The sequence below is a fragment of the Siniperca chuatsi genome, linkage group LG10 (assembly GCF_020085105.1).
Source record: "Siniperca chuatsi isolate FFG_IHB_CAS linkage group LG10, ASM2008510v1, whole genome shotgun sequence".
Lineage (NCBI taxonomy): Eukaryota > Metazoa > Chordata > Actinopteri > Centrarchiformes > Sinipercidae > Siniperca > Siniperca chuatsi.
In genome coordinates, this window is record NC_058051.1 from 13,468,797 (window position 1) to 13,490,904 (window position 22,108).

General features: G+C 39.5%; 3 protein-coding genes across 6 annotated transcripts; 1 reads left to right on the top strand and 2 right to left on the bottom strand.

The window, feature by feature from the left end:
• Nucleotides 1-1,498: 1,498 nt before the first annotated feature.
• ppp1r3da (protein phosphatase 1, regulatory subunit 3Da) lies at nt 1,499-4,787 on the bottom strand. Of its 3 annotated transcripts, none has more exons than XM_044209857.1 (3): nt 4,519-4,787; nt 2,014-4,190; nt 1,499-1,582 (listed from the first exon to the last, which is right to left on the bottom strand). In XM_044209857.1, the coding sequence occupies exon 2, from the start codon at nt 4,148-4,150 to the stop codon at nt 3,248-3,250; it is 903 nt and encodes a 300-aa protein (XP_044065792.1). In that variant the 5' UTR covers nt 4,151-4,190; nt 4,519-4,787; the 3' UTR covers nt 1,499-1,582; nt 2,014-3,247. The 3 variants fall into 3 exon arrangements, with proteins under 3 accessions (XP_044065792.1, XP_044065793.1, XP_044065791.1); XM_044209858.1 differs by having other exon boundaries at nt 2,014-4,178; nt 4,492-4,787; XM_044209856.1 differs by having other exon boundaries at nt 4,492-4,787.
• A 185-nt stretch (nt 4,788-4,972) lies between these two features.
• Nucleotides 4,973-8,855, top strand: fam217ba (family with sequence similarity 217 member Ba). Its single transcript, XM_044209849.1, has 4 exons — nt 4,973-5,492; nt 5,598-5,697; nt 5,821-5,885; nt 5,996-8,855. The coding sequence occupies exons 1-4, from the start codon at nt 5,386-5,388 to the stop codon at nt 7,443-7,445; spliced, it is 1,722 nt and encodes a 573-aa protein (XP_044065784.1). The 5' UTR covers nt 4,973-5,385; the 3' UTR covers nt 7,446-8,855.
• A 48-nt stretch (nt 8,856-8,903) lies between these two features.
• ttll9 (tubulin tyrosine ligase-like family, member 9) lies at nt 8,904-13,303 on the bottom strand. Of its 2 annotated transcripts, none has more exons than XM_044209853.1 (14): nt 13,141-13,303; nt 12,740-12,786; nt 12,550-12,642; nt 12,354-12,465; nt 12,053-12,238; nt 11,864-11,932; nt 11,664-11,754; nt 11,425-11,465; nt 11,234-11,321; nt 10,890-10,948; nt 10,577-10,773; nt 9,995-10,108; nt 9,516-9,640; nt 8,904-9,327 (listed from the first exon to the last, which is right to left on the bottom strand). In XM_044209853.1, the coding sequence occupies exons 1-14, from the start codon at nt 13,153-13,155 to the stop codon at nt 9,257-9,259; spliced, it is 1,308 nt and encodes a 435-aa protein (XP_044065788.1). In that variant the 5' UTR covers nt 13,156-13,303; the 3' UTR covers nt 8,904-9,256. The 2 variants fall into 2 exon arrangements, with proteins under 2 accessions (XP_044065788.1, XP_044065789.1); XM_044209854.1 differs by having other exon boundaries at nt 12,550-12,637; nt 13,141-13,299.
• Nucleotides 13,304-22,108: the final 8,805 nt, after the last annotated feature.

Sequence of the window (22,108 nt, forward strand, 5' to 3'; positions counted from 1 at the left end):
GAACATTATTAGCAAGTTTATTTATGAGCAAACACCTGACTTGTGGTTTTTAATGATATTAAAAAACTATTTCAAACCTCTTTTTGGATCAGGATGTAGATTCTAGGGTCTACTGCCAATTGACCAACAGGATATAGGAAGGACTCTGTGATTTTGTATGTTCCTGCAAAAAATCATGTTGCGGCAATACTGTGAATACAGACAAAGCTTTTTCTTTTATACTGCGATTCATCATGAAAGTATTGAAATGTATGCATTGATGTGGTTCTAAGAAGCTTGTCTTGTATGATAAATGCTTCCACCTGAATCTGTCCCTGCAGTCTTTCAGGCTATAAGGAACAGAATTACCCCAAAACAATGTTAAGAGCACCTGATTTGATAGTGCCCTTACACAAGTGGGATAGTGGGATCAAAATTTCTAATTTTGACACTAGCATGAGGAGAATTTAACACTATCTATGTAACAAACAAAGAGATTCAAGTAATACTGTGACTTTAAGATTATACTTTGTTTGCTACAGAAGGAATTATCTAAACATTTAGCAATTCAAGGTGGACTATACAAATGTTAGTTTTAATTTCCACTTGGGTCCTAAAAAGGGCAAATTGAAGATGACATACTGAGGATGGAATACAAATAAAGAAAAGAAATGCATAAGCATACCCTCTTTGCATGTGTCATGAACCACCTGTAAAAGGGAGGAAAGTTGTTGAAAGTGAACAGTTTTACATTATGGCCACTAACATGAGTAGTACACTGTTTTATTATACAAAATGTGTTCTACTGTTGGACATTAGCTCACCATTAAGGCATCAAAGAAGTCCTCAGAGAGGTTGAACAAGATCTCATCCCACTGTGGGCCACACTGGATCCACAGTTGCCTGCATTTCTCAAACCACTGCACCATGTGCATGAAACCAGGTTCAATCAACAACTGAATTGTACAATTAACTATACAGCACTCACACACTGTATGCCTGTATGTATTAGATGTATACTTATCTTTTTGAGCAGGCCTTGAGCTATTATTCCTGACAGCCCTTGACAACCACCAGGTAGTTTCAGGTTTTTCCCACACTTGTAGAGGATAGCAAGACCCAAACTGGCTGATTTGGAATCTTTTTGATCCAAACTCTACATAAACAATATAGATAAGGTTTCATTAAACCTACAAACAACAGAGCATCATGGCATATTTGTGAGTGAGTGGGGCTACATCTTACCCTGCTGACAAGTTTATCCAATTTGGTGAGAAATTGTTGGGAACATTTTATGAGGGTCCCTTCATGTATGTCCCTTTGCAAGAATACATCCAGAGCTTGGATATCCCCACACTTTAACACCTCATCAATGACTTTTTCCAACTGCACATGAAAAGAGTTCATCAAAGCTTACTTGTCATCATTATAGTACTTCAACAACAAATATTTAAGTAACGTTAACCTTACTTTAAGTGGCAGTAATGTTGGTAAGCTGAACTGTTAAAGGTTTGCATTCCCACCTGTGTGTCCTGACCCTGTGCCATTCTTCCTTCCGAGGAACAGCTTTACTGCCACTTGGCCTGTGCTGTCTTTAAAATGACTGTAAAGGTAAATTACAGTTACAAGTTACAAAATTACTTAAAATGATTGTAAAGGTAAGTTAACCTATGTTAACTAACATTATGTAACCGTTGACAAGCTAACCCTATCACATTTGTCTGTCAACACTATTGACATAAACCTTCTTTAGATCATTTAGGTAACTATACTTATACATACAGTTTGACATAAACTAAACTATTTCTACCTAACTGACTTTCAGCATCTAACGTTAGCCACATTTATTGCCTCACGTTTACTCTGAAGAGTAACGTTAAGTTAACGTTAGCTTAATGATACCTGCTGCTAGTGTTAGCTAACATTATCTCTCCTAGCTAGCAGTAATTTCTAAAGTTAACGTTTAACAGACTGAGTAACTAATATCGTTGAGGATACGATATCGGATTGTATTATTCTTACAACGTTACTTACTGTGGTGTCAAATGTCGCACAAAAATATGACATGATGCCTATTATTTTACAGCTTTGACGGATTTTCAATTGAACCAGTGAAAAACGCGCGAAGTCTTTTGTTGATCACGCAGGCGCGTGACAAGTCGCTAATTTCCACCTTCAGTCTCCTCTCCTCTCCTCTCTCCACTACTTTTTAAAACTCGTCTCACTGAGGTTTCTCAAAGAGGGATTCATCCATAATTTTTTCGGGGAAAGGTGAAACATGTCTCTCGGGTTTTCTGTCCGTACTTCATCCTAAACAGATATCCACTCCTGTACAGGATATTACATTTAGAGCAAGTCTCCACTTTCACAAAGATTATACAACATTTATTTTGTTAGTATTCAACAGCTAGGCTACGTTTCCCCAGCAACTGGGAGCTGTTGTAGCTTCATGTTGTGATTACAGTAGTTTATTCCCATTTAGCTGAAAACTGAGACAAAAAGCTATGTTTTAGAATATTTTGTCACTAAGAATATGTTTTCAGAAAGGCTAATAAAAAGGCAAGGAGAAAACCCATTGAGTCACAGAAGCTAGCTAGGAGAGGAGGTGGGACTTAGCTATCAATAAGAATATAAATGACTACTAAACAAAAAAATACTACAAGTTGAACATTGTGTGTAGTTGTGCTTTATTGTTAAACAAAAGCATTGATTTCTGATTCATACATTTTTTATCTATTACATGGTTTGGACATTTGGTTTGACAACATTTGACTCAAAAATAAACTCTGAATACAGATCAAAATGGTTCAGCAGACCAAATTCCTTCATTGTATAAAACTATTTTCTATGTCAAATACCCAGCTGGAAAAAAACAGTGGACTGAAGTGCATTAATTTAAATTTCACTGAGTATTTATGCAATGCTCAGTGGGTGTCACTTTCATTGGATGTTCCCACATTAAAGTGCAATTTTGAAATAGCCACGAAAATCAAATAATACAGTGCAATTTTTAAAAAGAAAACAAAAGTAAAACAGTGGCACTAAAGTTGGCATCATGTATAAGCGCTCTAGTGTAAATTTCACTCTGGTTAGTTAGTTACCAGAGTTAACAGTTTATCTTGAACCTAACTTGATTCAAAGAAATCCTCTGTTAGCACTAACAAAATGAACATTATATGTTCCAATGCACTTATACATTTTTAATAGGTCTTGCTGACAACAGTCATAAAGTGCTCGAAATAGGTTTCTTCTACCTTTAGTCAGCATCCTAAATGAAGTGCACCATGCTATCCTCGCATTCTTTGGGCACAGTGAGCTTGTAGTTATGGCAAACTAACTTATAATTCTCTCCATCATTGTTGTCCCAGTATTCAGCACCACAGACTTTGTACTGGATGGCAAACTGTAACACTGCTCCTGGCTGCAGGAATGGTGGAACAGGCAGGTGGAAACGAAATGTATCATAACTGAGTTGGCTCCCTTCTCCTTCCCAGGTCTTGTTGATGGTGGACACCCAAGAGGCCTTAGTTTCTGTGCAGCTCCTCCACTCTGTAAATGAATAGCGAGCTGTGACATCTTTCTCAAAGCCCAAATTGAGGACCTGGGTGATTCCAATGACACCCAGTTCAAAACACAAGACTCTCTCCAGACACACTTTCTGCTCACGCAGACGATGCAGGAATCCTGGCTGGTCGCCAGGTTGTTGGGCAAAAAATGGCTTCAAGTATGGCAAGGATATCTCCAGATGCCTTCCATCTGCCAACTCTGCACCCATCAACAATCTAAAGGTAACATGATGTGGTACAAATGGATCCTCTCCAGATTTGAAAAGCCTGATGTCTTCCAGGTCGAGCCCCAAAGAGTCTACAAACCGCACACCGACATTTCTGCATTGCTTCTTCTTCTCTGTGGCGGAGGGCAGAGAGTGTGACCGTTGTCGGATGATGGGTTTAGGCGTGGGTTCACAGGAGAGACTGCGTCGGAACTCTTGTCCCCTTGGCAGAGAGACTCTGGGGCTTGGGGGGCGGACTGGAACTGGCTTCTTTACTGCATTAGGTTTGTCAGCTCGAAGCATTTCAGTCAGGTTGATAGTCATGCGGGGCCTGGACATCTGCTCTTCAGATTTTGTAGAGGAAATCCTCTCAGGTCCAATAAACCACCGTCTATCCATGGTCTGTGAGAACTGGTGTCCTGCTCACCTGTAAAGAAATCTGTGAAGCGTAATTTATTGGAATTATGTCACATTCATCTCCAAAATGTATTCTGCTCAAAAGCATAATGACCCAGCTATAACAGTAGTGTACTCTTTTTTTTTTTACCAAAACAATGCATGATGTTGTGCTGCAATTCTAACAAGACAGAAACAGTCACAGAAGGAACAAGAGTGGGCGTGTACTCTGGGAGTACGTGCCTGAATGCATACAGTCTGCTATACTCTCTCTGAGTATTTGTAGCATTACTGAAACTGCCTTTAATATGGTTCATTAACATGATACGTTGACATCACCTCACCATATAAAGATATGAAGCGTAAGTTACATCTAAGCTGCCGGATGTAGCCTAAGCTTGATCCTCCATTTAATGTAATGTTGTTTATTAGAGCTGCGCGTTTCCGTGCGTCATGGAGTCTCCGCTTTTGGCCGCGATCACGTAACCCGATTTTGTAACTGGTAACCACCTTCATAACGCTCCAGCACACGTACATGTCCGTAGCGTTCTGTCGATGGAGATCAGCTAACATGCGCGCAGTTTACAGGAAGCTGCAAACGGACCAGAATGTCACTGACGATGCATGGGAGATTGAGTAATTTAAGATTAACCGTTACATTTGTTTGCATTCTTTTTAACTTCTTTCCGCAAGCACAGCGTTGGCTGTTTCCCCACTTGTATTCTCATTGTTTATCTATAGTAAGTCGACTCGTCAAAGAGCGTTTGCATATTTTGTTTGAAAGAGCGACTAGTATGCCTTTACTTCAAGTCCCATGATGCACCTCTGATGCCCACTTCGACACAAACGGCGAGCCAGTCAGCAGCAGGTAAACAAACCTATCTGACTGGGACGGCGAGCCAAACAAAGCGTATGCGTTCCGTCTTGTATTTTTAATGGCGAGGACGATGACAGTCGACAAAAAGATGTGTCTGCTGTCACCAATTCAGTAAAACAACAGCTGAATTGTTATTCAACAGAGGTGAGTCGACGACAAACAGAAGGACGAGTTTAACCTGCAGTGGAGAAACGACTGTCGACATCTGCGCATGATGCATTGCAGCACTTTTGAGAAAATGGGTGTTTTTAGCGTCGTTCTCAGAATAGGGTATCTGATCCGAGATGTCGGTTGGGTTCTTTAGCTACCGTATCATTTAATTGCGCTGGCCTCAATAACATCCCCTCTGGCGACCTGCAACATGGGGCCCATCATGCAGGAACGCACAGCATCCACTGCACTGAAACGCGTCATCTCCAAAGAGAAGATTCGGGTAAAAAATACTGAAAATAGCGGGCCAGTAACCAGGTAGGCCTGATTTTACAGTGCCACATCTAAGACAGAATTAAACTTGTCATGTTTTATCTCATAGGTTAGAGGCGAGCCTGACAAACCACTATTATGTTTCCACAGTTCAAAGAAAGGTAACAAGATGAAGAAAGCAGTGGGCCAAATAAAAAATGGCCTCCCAGGACCAGGTCAAGATAAGGACACACTGACAGCAGTGCAGAGGGTGAGTGAATGGCATCCTGGTAAATTAAAGAGAGATAATGTTTGTCTTTTGACAGGATAGATTTAAAAGAAAGACAGTGTCTTCAGAAATAATCACACAATTTCCATAATGATTGTTTTACAGGGTGCACAGACAAAAGGTGGCAGGGTCAAATCTGGCACTACACGAAATACAAGCAAACTGTCAAGGTATGTGTGGAGAGAGGTTTGCATTCTTACTGAATGCTTCAGTTGTTTAAGATACAGTAGATCCCTAATTCCCCAACAGCTTTTCCTTACACTCATCTGTCTCTTTACAGCCCTGAAGAAGATTTGAGACCTCAACTCCGCAAACACTCATCTGTGCACCGGAAAGAGGAGAAACGCGAAAATCAACGGATGTCACAATCCAGCGATGAGCTACACCAGAATCGCGGTGGGATGGGGAAGAATCGGCGAGCCCTCTCCCTGCCTCTCTCCCCAATATCAGGGCTACGACACATACCAGCGCACCCCCTAACACACTCCCCAGCCCCCACCCCAGAGGCACTACAGCATCACTACAACCAGAAGGATTTAGACACTGACAGTGCCAGTGATCTGTCAGACTCTGAGAGGCTGCCTGTGCTGCCCTCGCCTTGTACCCCCTGCACCCCTCCTCACCTCAACCTCCGGGCCGAGGTTATTAACACTAATGACTTTCCCCCGGATTTCCCAGGACCCTGTGGGACTGTGGGTGATGAGGATGAGAGTGAAAAACCCAGCTACAGTTACCCAGACTTTCTGCCTCCTCCCTTCAACAGCTGGAGCCTGAGACAGCTTGCAGTGTTTCTTCATACAGAGGGACGTGGTGCCCCCCGGCCCAAGCCTGTAGGGGACTTAGAGAAGTACCTGGAGAGGCTGCTGCAGCTGGAGTGGCTCCAGATCCAAACGGCGCAAGCAGAGAGCAGCCGTCCGCCTGGAAGCCGTTCAAGGCCACAAGGCTTCCCCTCGGCCACCACTGCTCACCCACCCAGGCCTCACACAGCTCCACCATCCCGACTCAACTCCCCTAAAGGGCTGCGGCACAGCCAGCGAGCCTTCCCATTCACACCTGTCAACAACCCCCCATCACCTGCCTCAGCCCAGCATCAGCACTCCCGCTTCCCAGTTTGCCCTCACTGTCACATTCGCTACCCGTTGTGTAATGGAAGCTGCTCTGCCTATGCCTACCAGCGGCACTCGCGGCTCAGCCCACTGCTTGAGCGAAGAGCCAGACCTGGGGCTCCAGCGAAGAGGAGCAGCAGTGAGACCCGAGCAACCTCCACAGAAGGTAGGAGCCCAGGAGGACAAGGGGGAGGAGGAGGAGGGGCAGCAGCAGCAGGAGCAGGAGCCCAGACCCCGGTTAGCCCCTCAGCTGGAAGGAGTCATCTCAGACACATGCAGGCCACAGGCAATGCCCGTAAGCAACCCCAGGAATCTGGAACTAACCCAAACAGCAGAGGTCAGGTGAGGAAAAGCCGCGTCAGAGCTAACTCTGAGACAGATGTTAAAAAAGAGCCTGGTGGCAGTAAAGCGGCTGGTGCAGAGAAGCAGGTTTTTGCTGCAAGTAAGAGAGAGGGCTTCACCTCCAAGAGAGTAGAGAAAGACTGGCAGAGGACAGAGGCAGGCGGTCAGGCATCTAAAACTGCCATTAAAAGAGCTGCTAAAGAGCCGCAGTCTCTCTCCAAAGCACCACATAGTAGTAAACAGAATGGCAAAACAAAAAATGTGCACTTTGTTGCAAAATAACCCCAATAGACCTACAGTATAGTGCTTTACTTAGTGGTTATTAGGTACAGGAGCTTGAACCTGTGCTTGCTTTCTGTGTAATCTGTGTAATACTAACATGTAACTGTTATACAGCAGTCTACAGTAAATCAGCCAGTGGTGTACAGCTTTCAAAAGGTCAAAATTAACAAGAGTTTGAACAGCTAGAATAGCGATAAAACAGCAATGATATCAAAGCATAATATGACACTCAAATAGAACAGAATTATATATACATATTGTGTTTCATTCAAACTGTACAGTAAGTATACAGCCATAATGTTGGACAGTGTTTTGACAGAAGGCTCATTATGACTCAAAACACTACGGGGATTCTAAAAACACAGCTTGTATGTAAATTGAACTCTGTTGCACTGCACAGTCATCTCTCAGTATGCTACTAATGTTGAAATAGGCATAAAATAAGCATTGATAGCTTTCAGCATAAGTAATCCATAGTGAAGTTTAACGCGGATCATTACATTTTAGTCATCGAATACAACCATAGCCGTTACCAGTGGAGTTTTTGATGTTGGAATGTATTTGTTTTCATTGCTCTTGCTTTACTTGATGTTGCTTTTTATACTTTCTTTGGTGCCTCATGTTTTAAGACTTATGTTAAGTTAAAGCATCTTTGGCTGAAAAGAAGGAGGCGCAATAAGTGGTGGTGTACTGCAGTAATGTAATTTGTTTCAGATATATTTGTGCAATGGTTTTGAAATTTTGGTTACAAGGGCTTTTCATGTTTGAACAGCTTGAATTGTAGTCTATGATAATATACTGTATTTTGCATAGAGCTGAGCTCTTTCTATCATTGAAGATGAAGTGTAATGTTTGCTACGAATGTAAAAGCATATTTTTCCAAATTTTATATACCATAGTTATATTTATGAAAAGTGTTGTGGTTGACTTGTATTCATCATTGTCATTATTATGTTTACATCATCATGCACAAAAAGAAAATATTTAGTAAAAGAGCTGAATGTAACTTAACGTCTACCATGCTGTACCATCGGCCATTCCCGTGATTCAATGGAATTTCATCACATCATAGCTGTTAGGCTGTAACATGGTAATGTTATACATATCACCTCCATATTCCACTGCATACTTGAAGTCTTTAGAACACTGTTTACATTAGTGTCTTATCTGTTTGTTGTGATTTACCATGTGCATTACATTGATGTAAATAATGTGATATGTATTCAGATTGCACCTCTTTACTTAATATTCATGTAAAGTATCGAAGCCATAGATAAGGGGCCAGGAGTGGCGATGTTATTATAAATGTGTACATTATGTTGACACGCACGCAGAAAGATTGTGGTATGTATTTTCTCAGTGTTGAATGCAAGTATTTGTAAGGCATAGAAATAAATGTTTTGCACTCAAGGGACATTGATCCATTTGCCATTCTTTGGAACACATGAAGAAATCATACACACTTCACAACTGTCTTTATTACTGAGACACAGCTAACATCCCAAACTTAACCAGTTACACTTGTGGTCATTAATCATGCTAATTACTGCATTCATAAGCAAAATACTGTATACAAGTATACTTGACATGGAACTCTGAGATCGAAAGTATTACAAGGTTTGCTGTAGTTTTAAGAAAAGGTTTTCATTCATTTGCATATTCAGATTTCAATGTAGGTGCTTGGAATCTGATCAGATCATCACAGAGAGCTCATTTAGTATGTTTTTCAGTTATCTGTGTTCACTGGAACCTGTCTTCTTCCAGACACATACCAAGTACTATAGTGGTGGGACATAAAAATGATGAGTGTGTTACATCCTCTTCTGGCCTGGAAATGGTTTTAGAAGCCGGCGAAGCTGCTTCTCTCTGTCATTCACACACCCTGAAACAAAAGAACGGGTATATATTTGCAGCAAATAGTAAAAATATAATGATAAAGGCTTTCCCACATGATCAAATACCATGGTCTTAATTGGATGTATACTTTTGCACATTTATCAGAATGCCTTGCAATTTAAAAAAAAATCTTGTTGCCTCAAAAGGTTTGCAATAGCAGCACTGGCAGGTTACCTAAGTGTGTGTTGGCAGTGAAACATGAACTGCCAAATGTTTCTAGGTTGACATCCTCTCTATAGACAGGGCCATCGTTCCACATGAGATCATAGCCACCCACCCTTTTCTCCTTGCCAGTCAGCCTAATGAGAAAAAACAGTTAATGAGAACGCAGCATCAGTGTGGCAGAAAGATAAAACGAACTCATTTTATCGTCTGTTGTACAGCATTTACCTTGTGATCTGAGGAAAATGATAGTAAGTTGTTTATTGTTGCTATGACACAATCTGTCAAAGGTGCTTCTTTCCACCCATGTTCTTAACTTTCAAATATGCCATAACCCAGGCTCAAAAGATTATACTTCCAATTTGGTACAGATTAGTGAATAGTAATAAAGAATGTGATGTCTGTAATCAATGGAGAGACACAAACACACCCTCACACCTTGTTCACCTTGTGACAAAAAGGCAAACGCTTGATGAGAAAGAGGCCTTTACCTTCCCTCCATATCAACAACGTTCAAAGTGTCTTCCAGCAGCCGGCACTTCATCTCGTAATCCTCTTGACTGCTGGGTGTGTGTGACGGAGAGGCGTTCACCTCAATTAACCACCTGCAAAGAGATGGAGGGTGATGACATTCACCAAACATTTACTTAGCCTTTTGAGTCGGCATTAGGCCAATCTATGGGGATCAGCAAACAGTTCAATGAAGATTGTTAGGTAGGCACAAGCAAGTGAATGAATGTTACAATATTTGCATTGGAGAGAGGCACTGTTATTAGTGTGTGAGCTATTATTTACAGCAGGATTATTGCATACCTTCAGTTTTTCAGATATATTTATGAGGTTATTCAGACATGGTCATTTTTGCAGCCTAACACTAACAGATTTACTGCTTTGTTTGTTATCTGGGAAGGCAAGTGAAACGTGTGCCATGTTTTCTTGTCTGTACATGTGCCCTTATGTGCTTATTTGTGAGCACGCATGCCTTAGTGCATGTTTGCAAGTGAATATGTGTAGGTGATGATGCACTGTGTTGGCATACGCATAGTGTATGTGTAGACCGTATGAGCACTTACGGTTTGAGGTTCTGATCCAGTAGAATGTCGTACCCATAGAGCTCAAAGCAGTGTTTGTCATTTATAATGACCTTTTGTACACTCTGTAGACTGCGGACAAATATGTTATCCATCTCTTTAAACAGGATTTCTACCGTCTCTCTGCCGTGTTTTGCAGTCAGGTATCTTCGAAGCTGCTGCATCTGCCACTTACATCCCTATTTAGAGATGAATAAAACAATGCAGGAGTAAAAAGGAGACAGAATTGGTTAAAGTGGATACATTTCAGAAAAACTGACTTAAATATGCACTAACAAGTTCTTGAATTACACACCTTTTCAGGATCATAGTCTGGCGCTGTTTTCTGAACAGCCACGTTGGTGAGGTGCATATCTGAAAAGGTCCACTAAGTAGAATTTGGGAACTTTAATGACGTAATCATGTTTTCCACGGGGATGTGGATGAAAGCGACAAAATTAGGAACAACAGCCTAAGAAATTGGGTCAAACCGGGCTATTTAAAACTGACTTTGCTTGAATATTTCATTAGACAAAGGCTCAACTTGTTAAGGGATGATTGGCAAGTTGGTACTAAAAACTTAGAACCAGACTATCACATAAGTGTATCAACATTCAAATGAATGGAAAATAAATGTTATGACTGCAAAAAAAAGGATACACTTGTCATCAATACTGCTGAGGGAGAAGCGGGTGCTTGAGAAGCGGGCAAAGCCATCTCGATACAGCCAGGCCTTCAAAGGAACATACTGAAACACAAGCACACATACACATATGCACACACTGATTCATGCATGCAGCAAAATTTACATTTTGTATAAAACATTGTGATTTACAAGGTTCAGTACATACTGATGTGACCAGCACATAGACCCTCATATCAAATTTCCTGCCTGTAGGGACAAAAAGCATAAAAAGTACTTACTGTAAGCAATATAATATATACTGTATATAAAGATTCTATTTGCTCACTCATCCTCCTGTTCACAATTTATCTATTATTAGGTTTTGTTAAATTATTTATTAGCACATTTGATGATTTTTCTGAATTGGATTTACAATAATAGCGTATTTTTCATTCAGTTTATTACTATTAATGAGGTAGGGATTCTCTATATAGCGTTGTGCCACATAGCTTTCCACTTGAGCTGCATCCTTCTGTTCCTCTGACCGGGTGCCATCCTGTGGAAGCACAATATTATCAATCTGAATATGTGGGTGTGTATGTAGAATGTCTGTTTTTAGTAATTTAATTTACACCTAATTCCTAGATGTAACAAATACACATTACCTTCTTCCAATCAATGATGTCTTTCAGTTTCCTGAACAGGAAAATACCTTTCCCTTGAGATTTTGCTACCTAAATAAACATACCAGTTAATTTTCATGTCTTAAATGCAAATTGGTGCCAACTTAACTTTAGTTTCTGGTGTCATCAAAATACTGAATTAAAGATTATTTTATTTATACTTCAGCTAACCGGCTTCATGATCCAGGTGCTGCCAGGGCTTCTTTTGAACTCCTCTACAAAGAGATGATATTCGCTGGGCAGTGCAAAGGTGCAGGGGAAAAAATCACATTTGGATGCCTCCATCCGGCCAATATCCTTTTCAAGATTTTTCCGGTATCTTTTAAGGTTTTTCACCATGAGGTTTTTGCGAGTCAGCTGTAACATAAAAAAACAGAAACAAAGAAAAAATATTAAGTGACTTTTGATCTGAAGGATATACTGAAATCTCCAGTTTATAGTCTCAAAGCATGCTAGACTGATGCTGCCTCACCTCATAATGGTTGCGAAAGTGGTTTATTCTTACATGTTCCTCCATGTAAGAGTGATCAAAATTCTCCCTGAGCCAGCCCACATCACACCAGTTGAAGTCCCACTCGCCATCACTGTGAGAAAAAGAGTAAATACCAGATTCGAGCCACAAATATGACAGAGAAGCTGATGTGATATAAACAGACAATCCTACTCACTCCTTGACTTCAACCCAACCTGGTCTTTGCCGCAAGACATCCTGTATGGTGTTGAGTAGGCCACATTTGAAACGCACACAACTTCTTCCTTCCCTGAGGAGACATTGTAACTTAGTCACTGTTACCAGTAACGTTACTTGTGAACAACTATTTATTATAACGTTACAACCAACTTAAGAACAACACTCACCGCTCTTCACTTTTGCTATAGTCATATGAGCCTTTGTATCCAGATGTCTGCAAAGGTTAAGAACGAAGTTAAATTTTTACAAACCCTTTACAGCTGCGAACTACACATCAATTAGCAAGTCCTCTGGTTTGCTAATTACTAGCTAACGTTTGTTAACTTAACCCTAACCCTAACCCCAATACCTCATTACTTGCTAATTGTTTCAAACAGGTATAACGCTATGTAGTCTTTACGACAACAATGTACTACGTTACTCTTCATTAATTTTTGCGTATGCACTACGTGGTAACGCTAGTTGGAACTTTGCTATTAAGGCAATCAACCTGTTAACCTAACTTCTTGTCAGCAACGTTATAAAACCTACAAGACAACAAAATGTATACACAGTCCTTTATATTTACCTTATACTTTGACATGGAGGCGCACGGTATGAAATGTTAGAAAACTTGGATAGTTAACTGTAGCTATATTAAAAATATGCGTAAGTGATAAGTCATAACATCTAGCTAGTTAGCACTTAGCTAGTCCTAGCGGTGTTTGATAAATGTTGTCATGGTAACCACATGCCAACTGACAAATGGGGCAATGTTCTAAGTCCAGAATCTAGAGTGATCTCCGTAGCTCTCCGTAGCATGTATAAATCTCCTTAGTACTGATGTTAATTGTTCGTTTTATATTCACAGTATTAAAAGAAGCGTATTCTTAAAAAGAGCAGAAGTCAAGTTTGCAGTTATGTTTATTTATGATTGTATTTTTATTTTCAAGAGGATGGAGAAATCTTCATCATAATTCAGCATGAATTATAGAAACATATCAAAATATCATACCAATAAAATATAAACGTTTATCAATCATAAAAATGCTAAAATATGTATCACACATATAATCAATATGTCAATTTTAGAAAATGTGCCGGAAGCCTGAATGTCAATTTTGGGGTCAATTTTTCTTTTACTTTGCTGATGTGGGTTTGCTCAGTATGAAATATAAATTACATTTTATTCAAAAGTCTGACAGAGTTATCATGGTTTCAGATAAAGCAATTAGTCTTAACCCATCAGACATTATTACAATTCTCAAATGTTTGAGTTTACAGTATCAAGTTAACAGTATTAGCTAGTAAAATTATCTAAGCTTGTATTACATCAAGGAAAAACAGCGTTAACGTCACACCTGGAAACCCTCAACTATAAAATCACCACTTGATGGCGCCAAAACCTCGTCTAACTGAGTAGAATGGGGCCTTTCTTTGTCACATATTCATTTCATTTTCTTTTTTTTTTAATTGGTTTTAGATTTTTCTTTCAGCATTAGATATTCCTTGCTAAATCAAATGAATTAACACATCTACTTATTTACCTATATGTATTATCTATGTTATCCTATCATTGTTTTGGATATGTGAATGGAAGCTAAATGGGCTTGAGATCAAAATTAGGTCAACTTGTTTTAACTTTGCAAATGCATAGATAAAGTTAACTGCCAACTCCATCCCTTCTTTATCATGTCAGGAAGGTTATGACAGAAAACCATCTGGAGTGGAGAGAGCTGGATCATACTAGACCACTGACCTCTTTCTATGAAGTTTAAGAAAGGCCCTCTCTGGCACAATGAGAAAACACACTCTCCTACATATTCACCCCCCATACATTAGCTTACGGTTAATGGATTGTATCTAATCTGTTTATGTTCCTTGGTGACAGAAGCCTGTTTTGTTTCAGTGTGCATTAATTAACCTCGAATAACTTAACTGGTACACAATGATCCTTTGGTCGTTGTATATGCAATAAAACCATGATGGACTGGGGTACACGGTATTGGATTCTTCCTTATTTCTGAATGATCTTAATAACAGCTAAATCTATACCCAGTTGAAAAACATTTACATTTATTGTTTAATACTCCTTGTTGTCAATACTGTAAGAGAAGCTTACACCTGAGTCAGATTCCTGTGAAAAGCTGAATACATGGAGACGGAGATAAATGGAAATGCAGATTACCATCTCATATGCTGATTTTCTGTGCCTTTTTATTTCTCTGTCACCCACCATCTTACTTTAGACTCTGACATAAATAATCAGAACAGGCTAAAGTGTCTACACTAGTAAAGAACATCGACTAGGCCTCTCAACAGTGTGTAATCTATGGATCACTTTACCAGCTGAGCCAGAACCCAGTCTCAAAACCTCCTTTCCATGCAGATAAGCTATAGAATCAAGCACTTTATTTGTATCATATCATATTTATTTTGTCATTTCATAGAAATTATAGCTGTTACAACAAGACATAGCATATAGTTAGAAGAATTGATTGAACTGCTGTCACATAGGAATTTGGGCATTATTTCTAACAATAGCGAAGATGAAGAACAGACATGAAAATCTAGTGAAATATGGCAGTGCTGGTATCATATTATCCAAAACAGCTGGCTATAAGATGGCATCAGTTTTCTTTCATACATCATCAACATCATTTGCTTGGGTTAACCTCAGACAAGAAAACCATACTCTTGCGTTTTTCCTTTAGTCACGTTTCCAGCAGAGGAGATATACATGCATGTGTTAATTAGTCTCCAAAAAAGTATCATTAAATATTTCCATCCTCTTAGATCAGCTGTACATGTCATATCAAATGATGGCTCAAGAATGTGATTGTAGCACTCAATAGAAAAATCAAACTTTGGCATGTAAGGGACTGATAACTGACAAATTACCCAAATCGATGTAAAGAAGTAGTATCGTATTTGCCCAAATTCACTCAGTGAACAGTAGTGTAGATAATGACAAATCGGATGAAATCTGAGCTTGAAGATGCAAAGAAACTTAAAGGGACAAATCACTGAAGATAATTCACTGACCTTGTTGTGAGCAGTTTCATGTAGGAACTATTGGTAGAAAGAAAATAGTTCCTACATGAAACTGCTCACAACAAATCTGTGGATTATCTTTAGTAACCGTGTCATGATTTCTGGAAAGAGACATTGCTGTTGAGTTTTTCAAATGTATTTTATTTATTTTTTGGTGCTTTGAGCACCACAAGCCGAGTGCCATGTAGTCCCATTATATTCAAAAAAGGCAGACATCTCTACGGCCAATATCTCCAAAACTCAGCAACTCACACCAAAACAATCTAGATGGATAAATAGCACCACAGCTAAGAAAAAAATATATTTTTGATTTTGCATGGGGTGAACTGTCCCTTTAAGGCCTATGTTTAAATGCCATCTGTGCATCTACGCCAAAAGTTTTAATTTATCAGCTGCTCACAGTTATTCAGATATTTCTATTTTGCAGGAAGAAAATTTCAGCCAACCAACACCCTTGTTTTTAAACACAATATAGTGAAATTACATTATGCCTACATAAATTGTCATGTCATCACCACTGCAGCATTACAAAACCCAGTTTAGTCCTTAGTGTATTTTTTTCACTTCATGCCTTTCAAAACCCAGCCTCTGCAAAACTCGATTTCTTAAGCCCTAATAATCGGTTAAACCATAGGTGTCAATCAGGGGTCAACCTCTAAGCATGTTTTTATTTCGAGGCAGATTTCCTATATTTGTGTGTGTGCACCAATTTTTGGTTTGGCAGTCACCCCTCCAGAGAACTTCTATCAGTCTCTAGTGGCAGCTATACCTATTATGCTTATAATTTTGGCTAACCACTTACGTTTTTGTCCTTATGCAGGATGAAAACAAAACTCCATGATCACCAGTATCTTGGAATGGAAATTGTTTTTGAGGATCAAGCCATGGGTTTGTCTCTTTCAAACATTTAGCTTATGTTTTGTATGGATCTGAAGTTAAATTCCAACTTTATTGTCCAATTTAGATTGTCATTTTAAATCTAGATTTTTCTGTGAAAGGCTTTGACTAGCTCAGTTAGACAATACTGGTTTAAACCAAGGTGTGGGTTTTGCATAAATCCCAATACCACCACTCACTGTGAAGCATCCCGCAGGTCATACAATTTTCAGTGGGTGATAGTCATCAGTCCTGGTAAACTAAATGCTTCTCAGCAGCGACCACAAAGCAGGAAATCAGTATGATCCAGGGGCATCAGCTGTTACTTATTAGGGAGGCATCTTGCTGACTTGGAATGATGTTCTGTTTGGTGGAAAGTTCAACTCAGCCATAGATCTTTCTGCTGAGACTTAGTACACTGTTCAAGCCCTTCTGCAAATGCAGATGAAACACCTGTGGTATGTCACTGATGCCAATGGGACTGAATCAACTGTACACTGTAATATGTCAGCAAATTACATAGTTTGAGGTCAAACCAGACAGATCCTATGTCCTGCATATCATCACTGTACATACTTAACTGCAAACTACACCACTGTTGCTAGGGTTTAGAGTGTAAATGTAACTGACAAACTGTCAGAAAATGATTGTCTTCATGGCAGGCTTCTGTGCAAAGATATTATCTCATATATTCTAACTAGATCTGTCCCACTGATTTAGAGAGTAATAAATTTCAACCTGGTCTTTAAGACGGTAGGACAGGAATAAAGAGCAGGAAGTGTGGCTTTTGTCCAAATTGAAAAAAGTTTTCATGTGTCATTGGCTCTACGTCACAGTTGCGATCCACTTCCTTTCTATGCTTGATTTTCTTACCCTTATCACATGTGTAGAACCATTTTACATAACAGTTCCTCATAATAATTTCAACAGGCTTATATATTTGCAGCCTCTGAGAAGTTAATGCCACCTGTTTATTGTTTCTCCAGTCAATGCCACAGTAGCTTCACAGCACTCCAGGGGTAATCAGAATCAGAAATACTTTATTGATCCCCTAGGGGAATCTCAGTCTTTGCACACCCAAAATGTTTTCTGAAAAAACATAAGAGGAGGCCAAGAAAAACAGGAGCAGCCTGAAATGTATTACATTCCCGTTTGTCTCCCAGTTAAGCCTTGAACCCACTGTAATGCTGATTAAGTCAAGGGCAGCTACAATCAACACTACATAAGCAGATGTTGGCAGACAGAGAGTGAACTTACAGTCCATATGTTATGATGTGAAACCATATGTCTGACTCCTTAAGGTGAAGCATGGAGAAAAATAGATTCCGTAGAATTATTACAGCAATCTAGGATACCAGAAATGTCCTGTTGGGAAAACCTGGAAGGTCCAGGATGGATTTTTATAATGGCATTGCTAATAAAAATGAGGTTAACAATTTACTTACTATAAGTAGTAAAATGGGTTGCGTAATGCAATGAGAAATGTTAGAGAGATTTAATTAAAAGAGGCCTACTATTAGGTTTCACACCTCAATCAATTTTTATTGTCTCGATCAGCTTTGCCAAACCAATGTATCCAAGGAGATTCTGTACCGTGCATTTATATTTTTGACTACCTATTTAGTGTAAATAATCATCCATGATCATATGAACTCACACTGCAACATCAGATTCGCCAAACTAGGTTGATAAACCCAAAATGATACCTTGAAAGCATGCATGCATCATATGACCGCTAAACCACACGCAGTCAGCTTTCTGATAGCATTCCGTTTCCACAACTCTGGTCAGGAGAAAAATAAACAGAATGTGGTCTTCATTTATCTGGAATTCTTTCTCTGTTTCCCAGCTTGGGGAATTTGCCAGAGAATTGGGGTATGGCACAAAACCCTAGCCTTGGGGAATTTGGGAAGGAACCAGAGGGCAGTCATAAGTCAGACAGATCTAGATTTACTGGATGCCTCTGTAGCAAACTACAAATCCACTGTATGTAACGCAGTGAGTGAGACGGTACAGTAAACAGTGTTGGAGACTTTTGGATCATCATGCCAAAGCATCTTAATAAAAGCCCCAATATTCCCATGAAGGTATGTATTTCTTTCATGTAAGTGTGGTTGTGTTTTCTATGTTTTATATATACCAGCTTCTCTGTGAGTGTGTATACCTCAAGCTCAGCAGGAAAGACTTCATCTTTTCTTTCAAATACTTACATTTAAATGGATTTTCATCCTACATCTATTAGTTCATCCTTGGAGAATTATTTCCACAAGTGATGGAGAATCTACGGAAGCCCTGAAAGGCAAGTGAGAATTATTTTTTTATGGTGATCCATCTTCTAAGTGTGATCAAAATCGTTTTCTCTCCTGTGTTTTATGACTTAAGAACAGGTGAAAAAAAAATGTTCCCCAGGATATTTTTTCTAAGTTCTTTAAAAAAATCTGGTTGTCTGGTGATCCCGCCCCTTAAGAGAGAGTCATAAGAATGACTATTCTGATCAGAGGTTTCACTCTCTCCACAGTTATCTCCCCACCTTCAGTATAGACAGTTATGGAATTTTCAAATAAACCATATCTAACATCTGTCTTGTCAGATAGGTGTCCCTGGGACAAAAATGTATCAAAAGGGTAGTCCACGGCTTGTTACATATCAATTTGGGTGTCCTTGACATGAAAACGTTTAAGAAACAATTGTCTGTGGTTCAACTGTCAACTGAAAGACTGATTAAGAATAAGCATCGCACTATAATTGCAATATTCAATAAACAGCATCCAATTCTATATCATAAATATGAATAACAATCATATTAATTTAAATCGGCAAAATAAAAATGTATCCAAAGTGCTTATTCTGTTGTGTATAGTTTTCATTAAATGTACAAAATGATCAAGTTATAGTTAAAAATGGGGGTGCAAGATTGGAGACACGGGCAAGGTCGAGGTATGGCAGGAACATTTTCACAGTCAGACGAGAATATTACAGAAAATCTAAACAGATTTCCTTTGTGTTCCTCTGATCCAGTCTTTTATGGCAGTCTGGCGTTTGATAGTAATAATTGCCCCAGGAGGCAACACAAAAGGAAATTGGAGTTGGAAGCTCAGTGAGGTATGTTTGTCTTCATAATAGCTACAGAGCTGTAGGTACACCCTCATAAAATTTGATTTTATCGGTTTTCCTATGCACACACAACATCTCCTTTAGATTCCCTAAGGTCTTCACATTTAGCTTCAAATGATTACTTCATGCAACCAATGAGCGTTTTGTGTTAATGAACTCAGCACACACTGACACCCCACAGTAGTTTGATTAACAGAACAGATCAATTGAATTGAGTGGAACTGAATTACATTGACTTTTTAGCAACATTCAAAATTAATTTGACCAACATTTGATCGCTTCCCTCTTTGCTTTCATCACACTGTAAATGCCTCTTTGAAAATTTAACTTACAGTGGCTTTAGTGCCAGGAGTCCTCACCGAAATCTGATTGACATGTTATATTTGGTTGCAAATCTGCTTGACGTCTACATCTCACATACATCAACGGGCACTTCTTCTAGTGAGGCCCTCCCAGGCCTGACCTGCAAGCCATGCTTGTTTAGTGAGCTTTTTACCTTCAGTCTGGGAGTCAATAAAAAAACACATGCTAAATTTGACTGAAGTTGGGTAATTGACTTGATCAGTTAACAACAACGCTTACCTGGTTGGACCTATACAGTAAAACACCTTGGTATTTTTGGCTGCATGTTCAGGTTCATCGTCCTACTGCATGACCTCCTCCTTGTCCATATTTGCCTTTATTTGATAGTGTAGCTGAAGATAGACAGGGGGAGGGAGAGAGGGGATAATATGCAGCAAAGGGCCACGGGCTGGATCCGAACCCAAGCCGCTGCAGTAAGGACTCAGCCTTACATGGGGTGCACGCTCTACCAGGTGAGCGCGCCCTCCTCATCCATATGTGACAGATGAGGTGGCATGCCTTGGATATTGCCTGGGTCCAGACCTTTGAATCCACCCACTCCACCGAGTTGACTGATACAATTCTGTCTGATATCAAGCAACTTTGTATTATGAGGTGTTCTTTTCCTTCCATACTTTACATCATACTGGAACAGGTTGAGCTTTGTCTCATCTGTCCATAACAGTTAGTTTCAAAACTCTGCAGGTGCAAAGTGCAACCTGGTCTTTATTCCTGTTCTTGTGAACCCTCTGAAGTTATGCTGGTATCTTTGGCACATCTCCGCCTACATCCTGGAGAGTGTTTGTGATCTGTGGGACAGGTGGTCCAATTCTGTCATCCAATATATTTGTCTTCCATGGTCTACCAGGTCATTCGCAACTGCTGAGCTCACTAGTACTTTCTTACTTCTTACCAATAGAGTTGATTTCAACACATCTAATATTTTGGCTGATTGATTCATTCCGAATAATTTTCATCTTCTCAATGGCCAGCTTTACAATGACACTTCCTCATGTTGAGAGACAACAACAGAATCCAAAGGCAAAACACCCAGAATCAACTTTAGACCTTTTGCTAACGCCTTTGTACATTATTTAATGATGAAGGGAAACACACCTGACCAAGAGGCACTTAAGCAGTCAATTATATAATGACATCTGGTGTTCCTATGTATGAAAAGAGAGAGAGAGAAGTATATACACTCCCCTGAGTCCCTATCTGGACCCCCAGCCAAAATGCTTCAAAATGCAGATGTAGACTTGCAGAGCCTCCAGCTACACGCATGCACACAAACACACAGATTTACAGTCATTTGTCACTGAGAAACCGTTCAGACACAAGTCAAGAGCCATTTATTATCACAATGGGCCCACCATCCTTGGAGAGAACTATAATAAACTACAGATATTTCTGCCACATGAACTAAATTTTTCTTTTTTATAATACAATTTCAAATAAAAATAACTTAGCAAAGGCATATACTGCATATCACCTCAGTAATGTAAACAATGAGCACAATAACTAAAATACACAACCACTAGAACTAAACATACAACTAAAATCATTAACTGTAATTGCTTACAATTTGTCTGACGTTGATAAATTAAAAGAATTTGACCTGAGACATATTTACAAATACTCTCACGCTTGACGTAGCCTTGTTTGTAGATGGCCTTGAGGTGGGTTTGTCTGGATCCATAGGATTATAAACTTCAAAGGAGTAATTCTCCTGCCCAAGAGTATTAATGGATTGGTCCTCTGGGCCTTGAAACTGTTGCACGAAATGATCCTCAGAAATTATTGGAGCATTCAAATGTTCTCAAAATGAGAACATTTTAGAACATTTCTTCATAGTCATACTGACCAGGGCATCTCCCTTTTATTGTCAGGGCATGTTAGGCAAAAATACCTTTGTTATTGAACTTCAGAAGCAGCACCTCATCTTCACCTTAGGAAAGGCTCTGGTCATTTCTGGACTGACTCTTACTGTATATAACAGAGGGGTGTATAAATGTTAGTTCAGATTATATGTCTTTGCTTAATCCCACTTTTCCACACTTTTGGAGTGTCCAGATTGATTATATTGCAAGGTGTGTTTGTGTGTGTATATAATGTATGTGCCTGTACTTTTAATTTATTGGTTCTGTTAAAGTAAATTACAACAACAAAAC

Bases quoted from the DNA above. Each gene is read 5' to 3' on its own strand.
- ppp1r3da (XM_044209857.1), bottom strand. From the start codon at position 4,150: ATGGATAGACGGTGGTTTATTGGACCTGAGAGGATTTCCTCTACAAAA.
- fam217ba (XM_044209849.1), top strand. From the start codon at position 5,386: ATGGGGCCCATCATGCAGGAACGCACAGCATCCACTGCACTGAAACGC. The intron at 5,493-5,597 runs GTAGGCCTGATT...ATGTTTCCACAG, and splicing joins AATAGCGGGCCAGTAACCAG to TTCAAAGAAAGGTAACAAGA. The intron at 5,886-5,995 runs GTATGTGTGGAG...GTCTCTTTACAG, and splicing joins AATACAAGCAAACTGTCAAG to CCCTGAAGAAGATTTGAGAC.
- ttll9 (XM_044209853.1), bottom strand. The intron at 11,755-11,863 runs GTAATGTGTATT...GTGCTTCCACAG, and splicing joins ACATCATTGATTGGAAGAAG to GATGGCACCCGGTCAGAGGA. The intron at 9,328-9,515 runs GTAACCTGCCAG...CTTTTGTTTCAG, and splicing joins CACTGCCAACACACACTTAG to GGTGTGTGAATGACAGAGAG.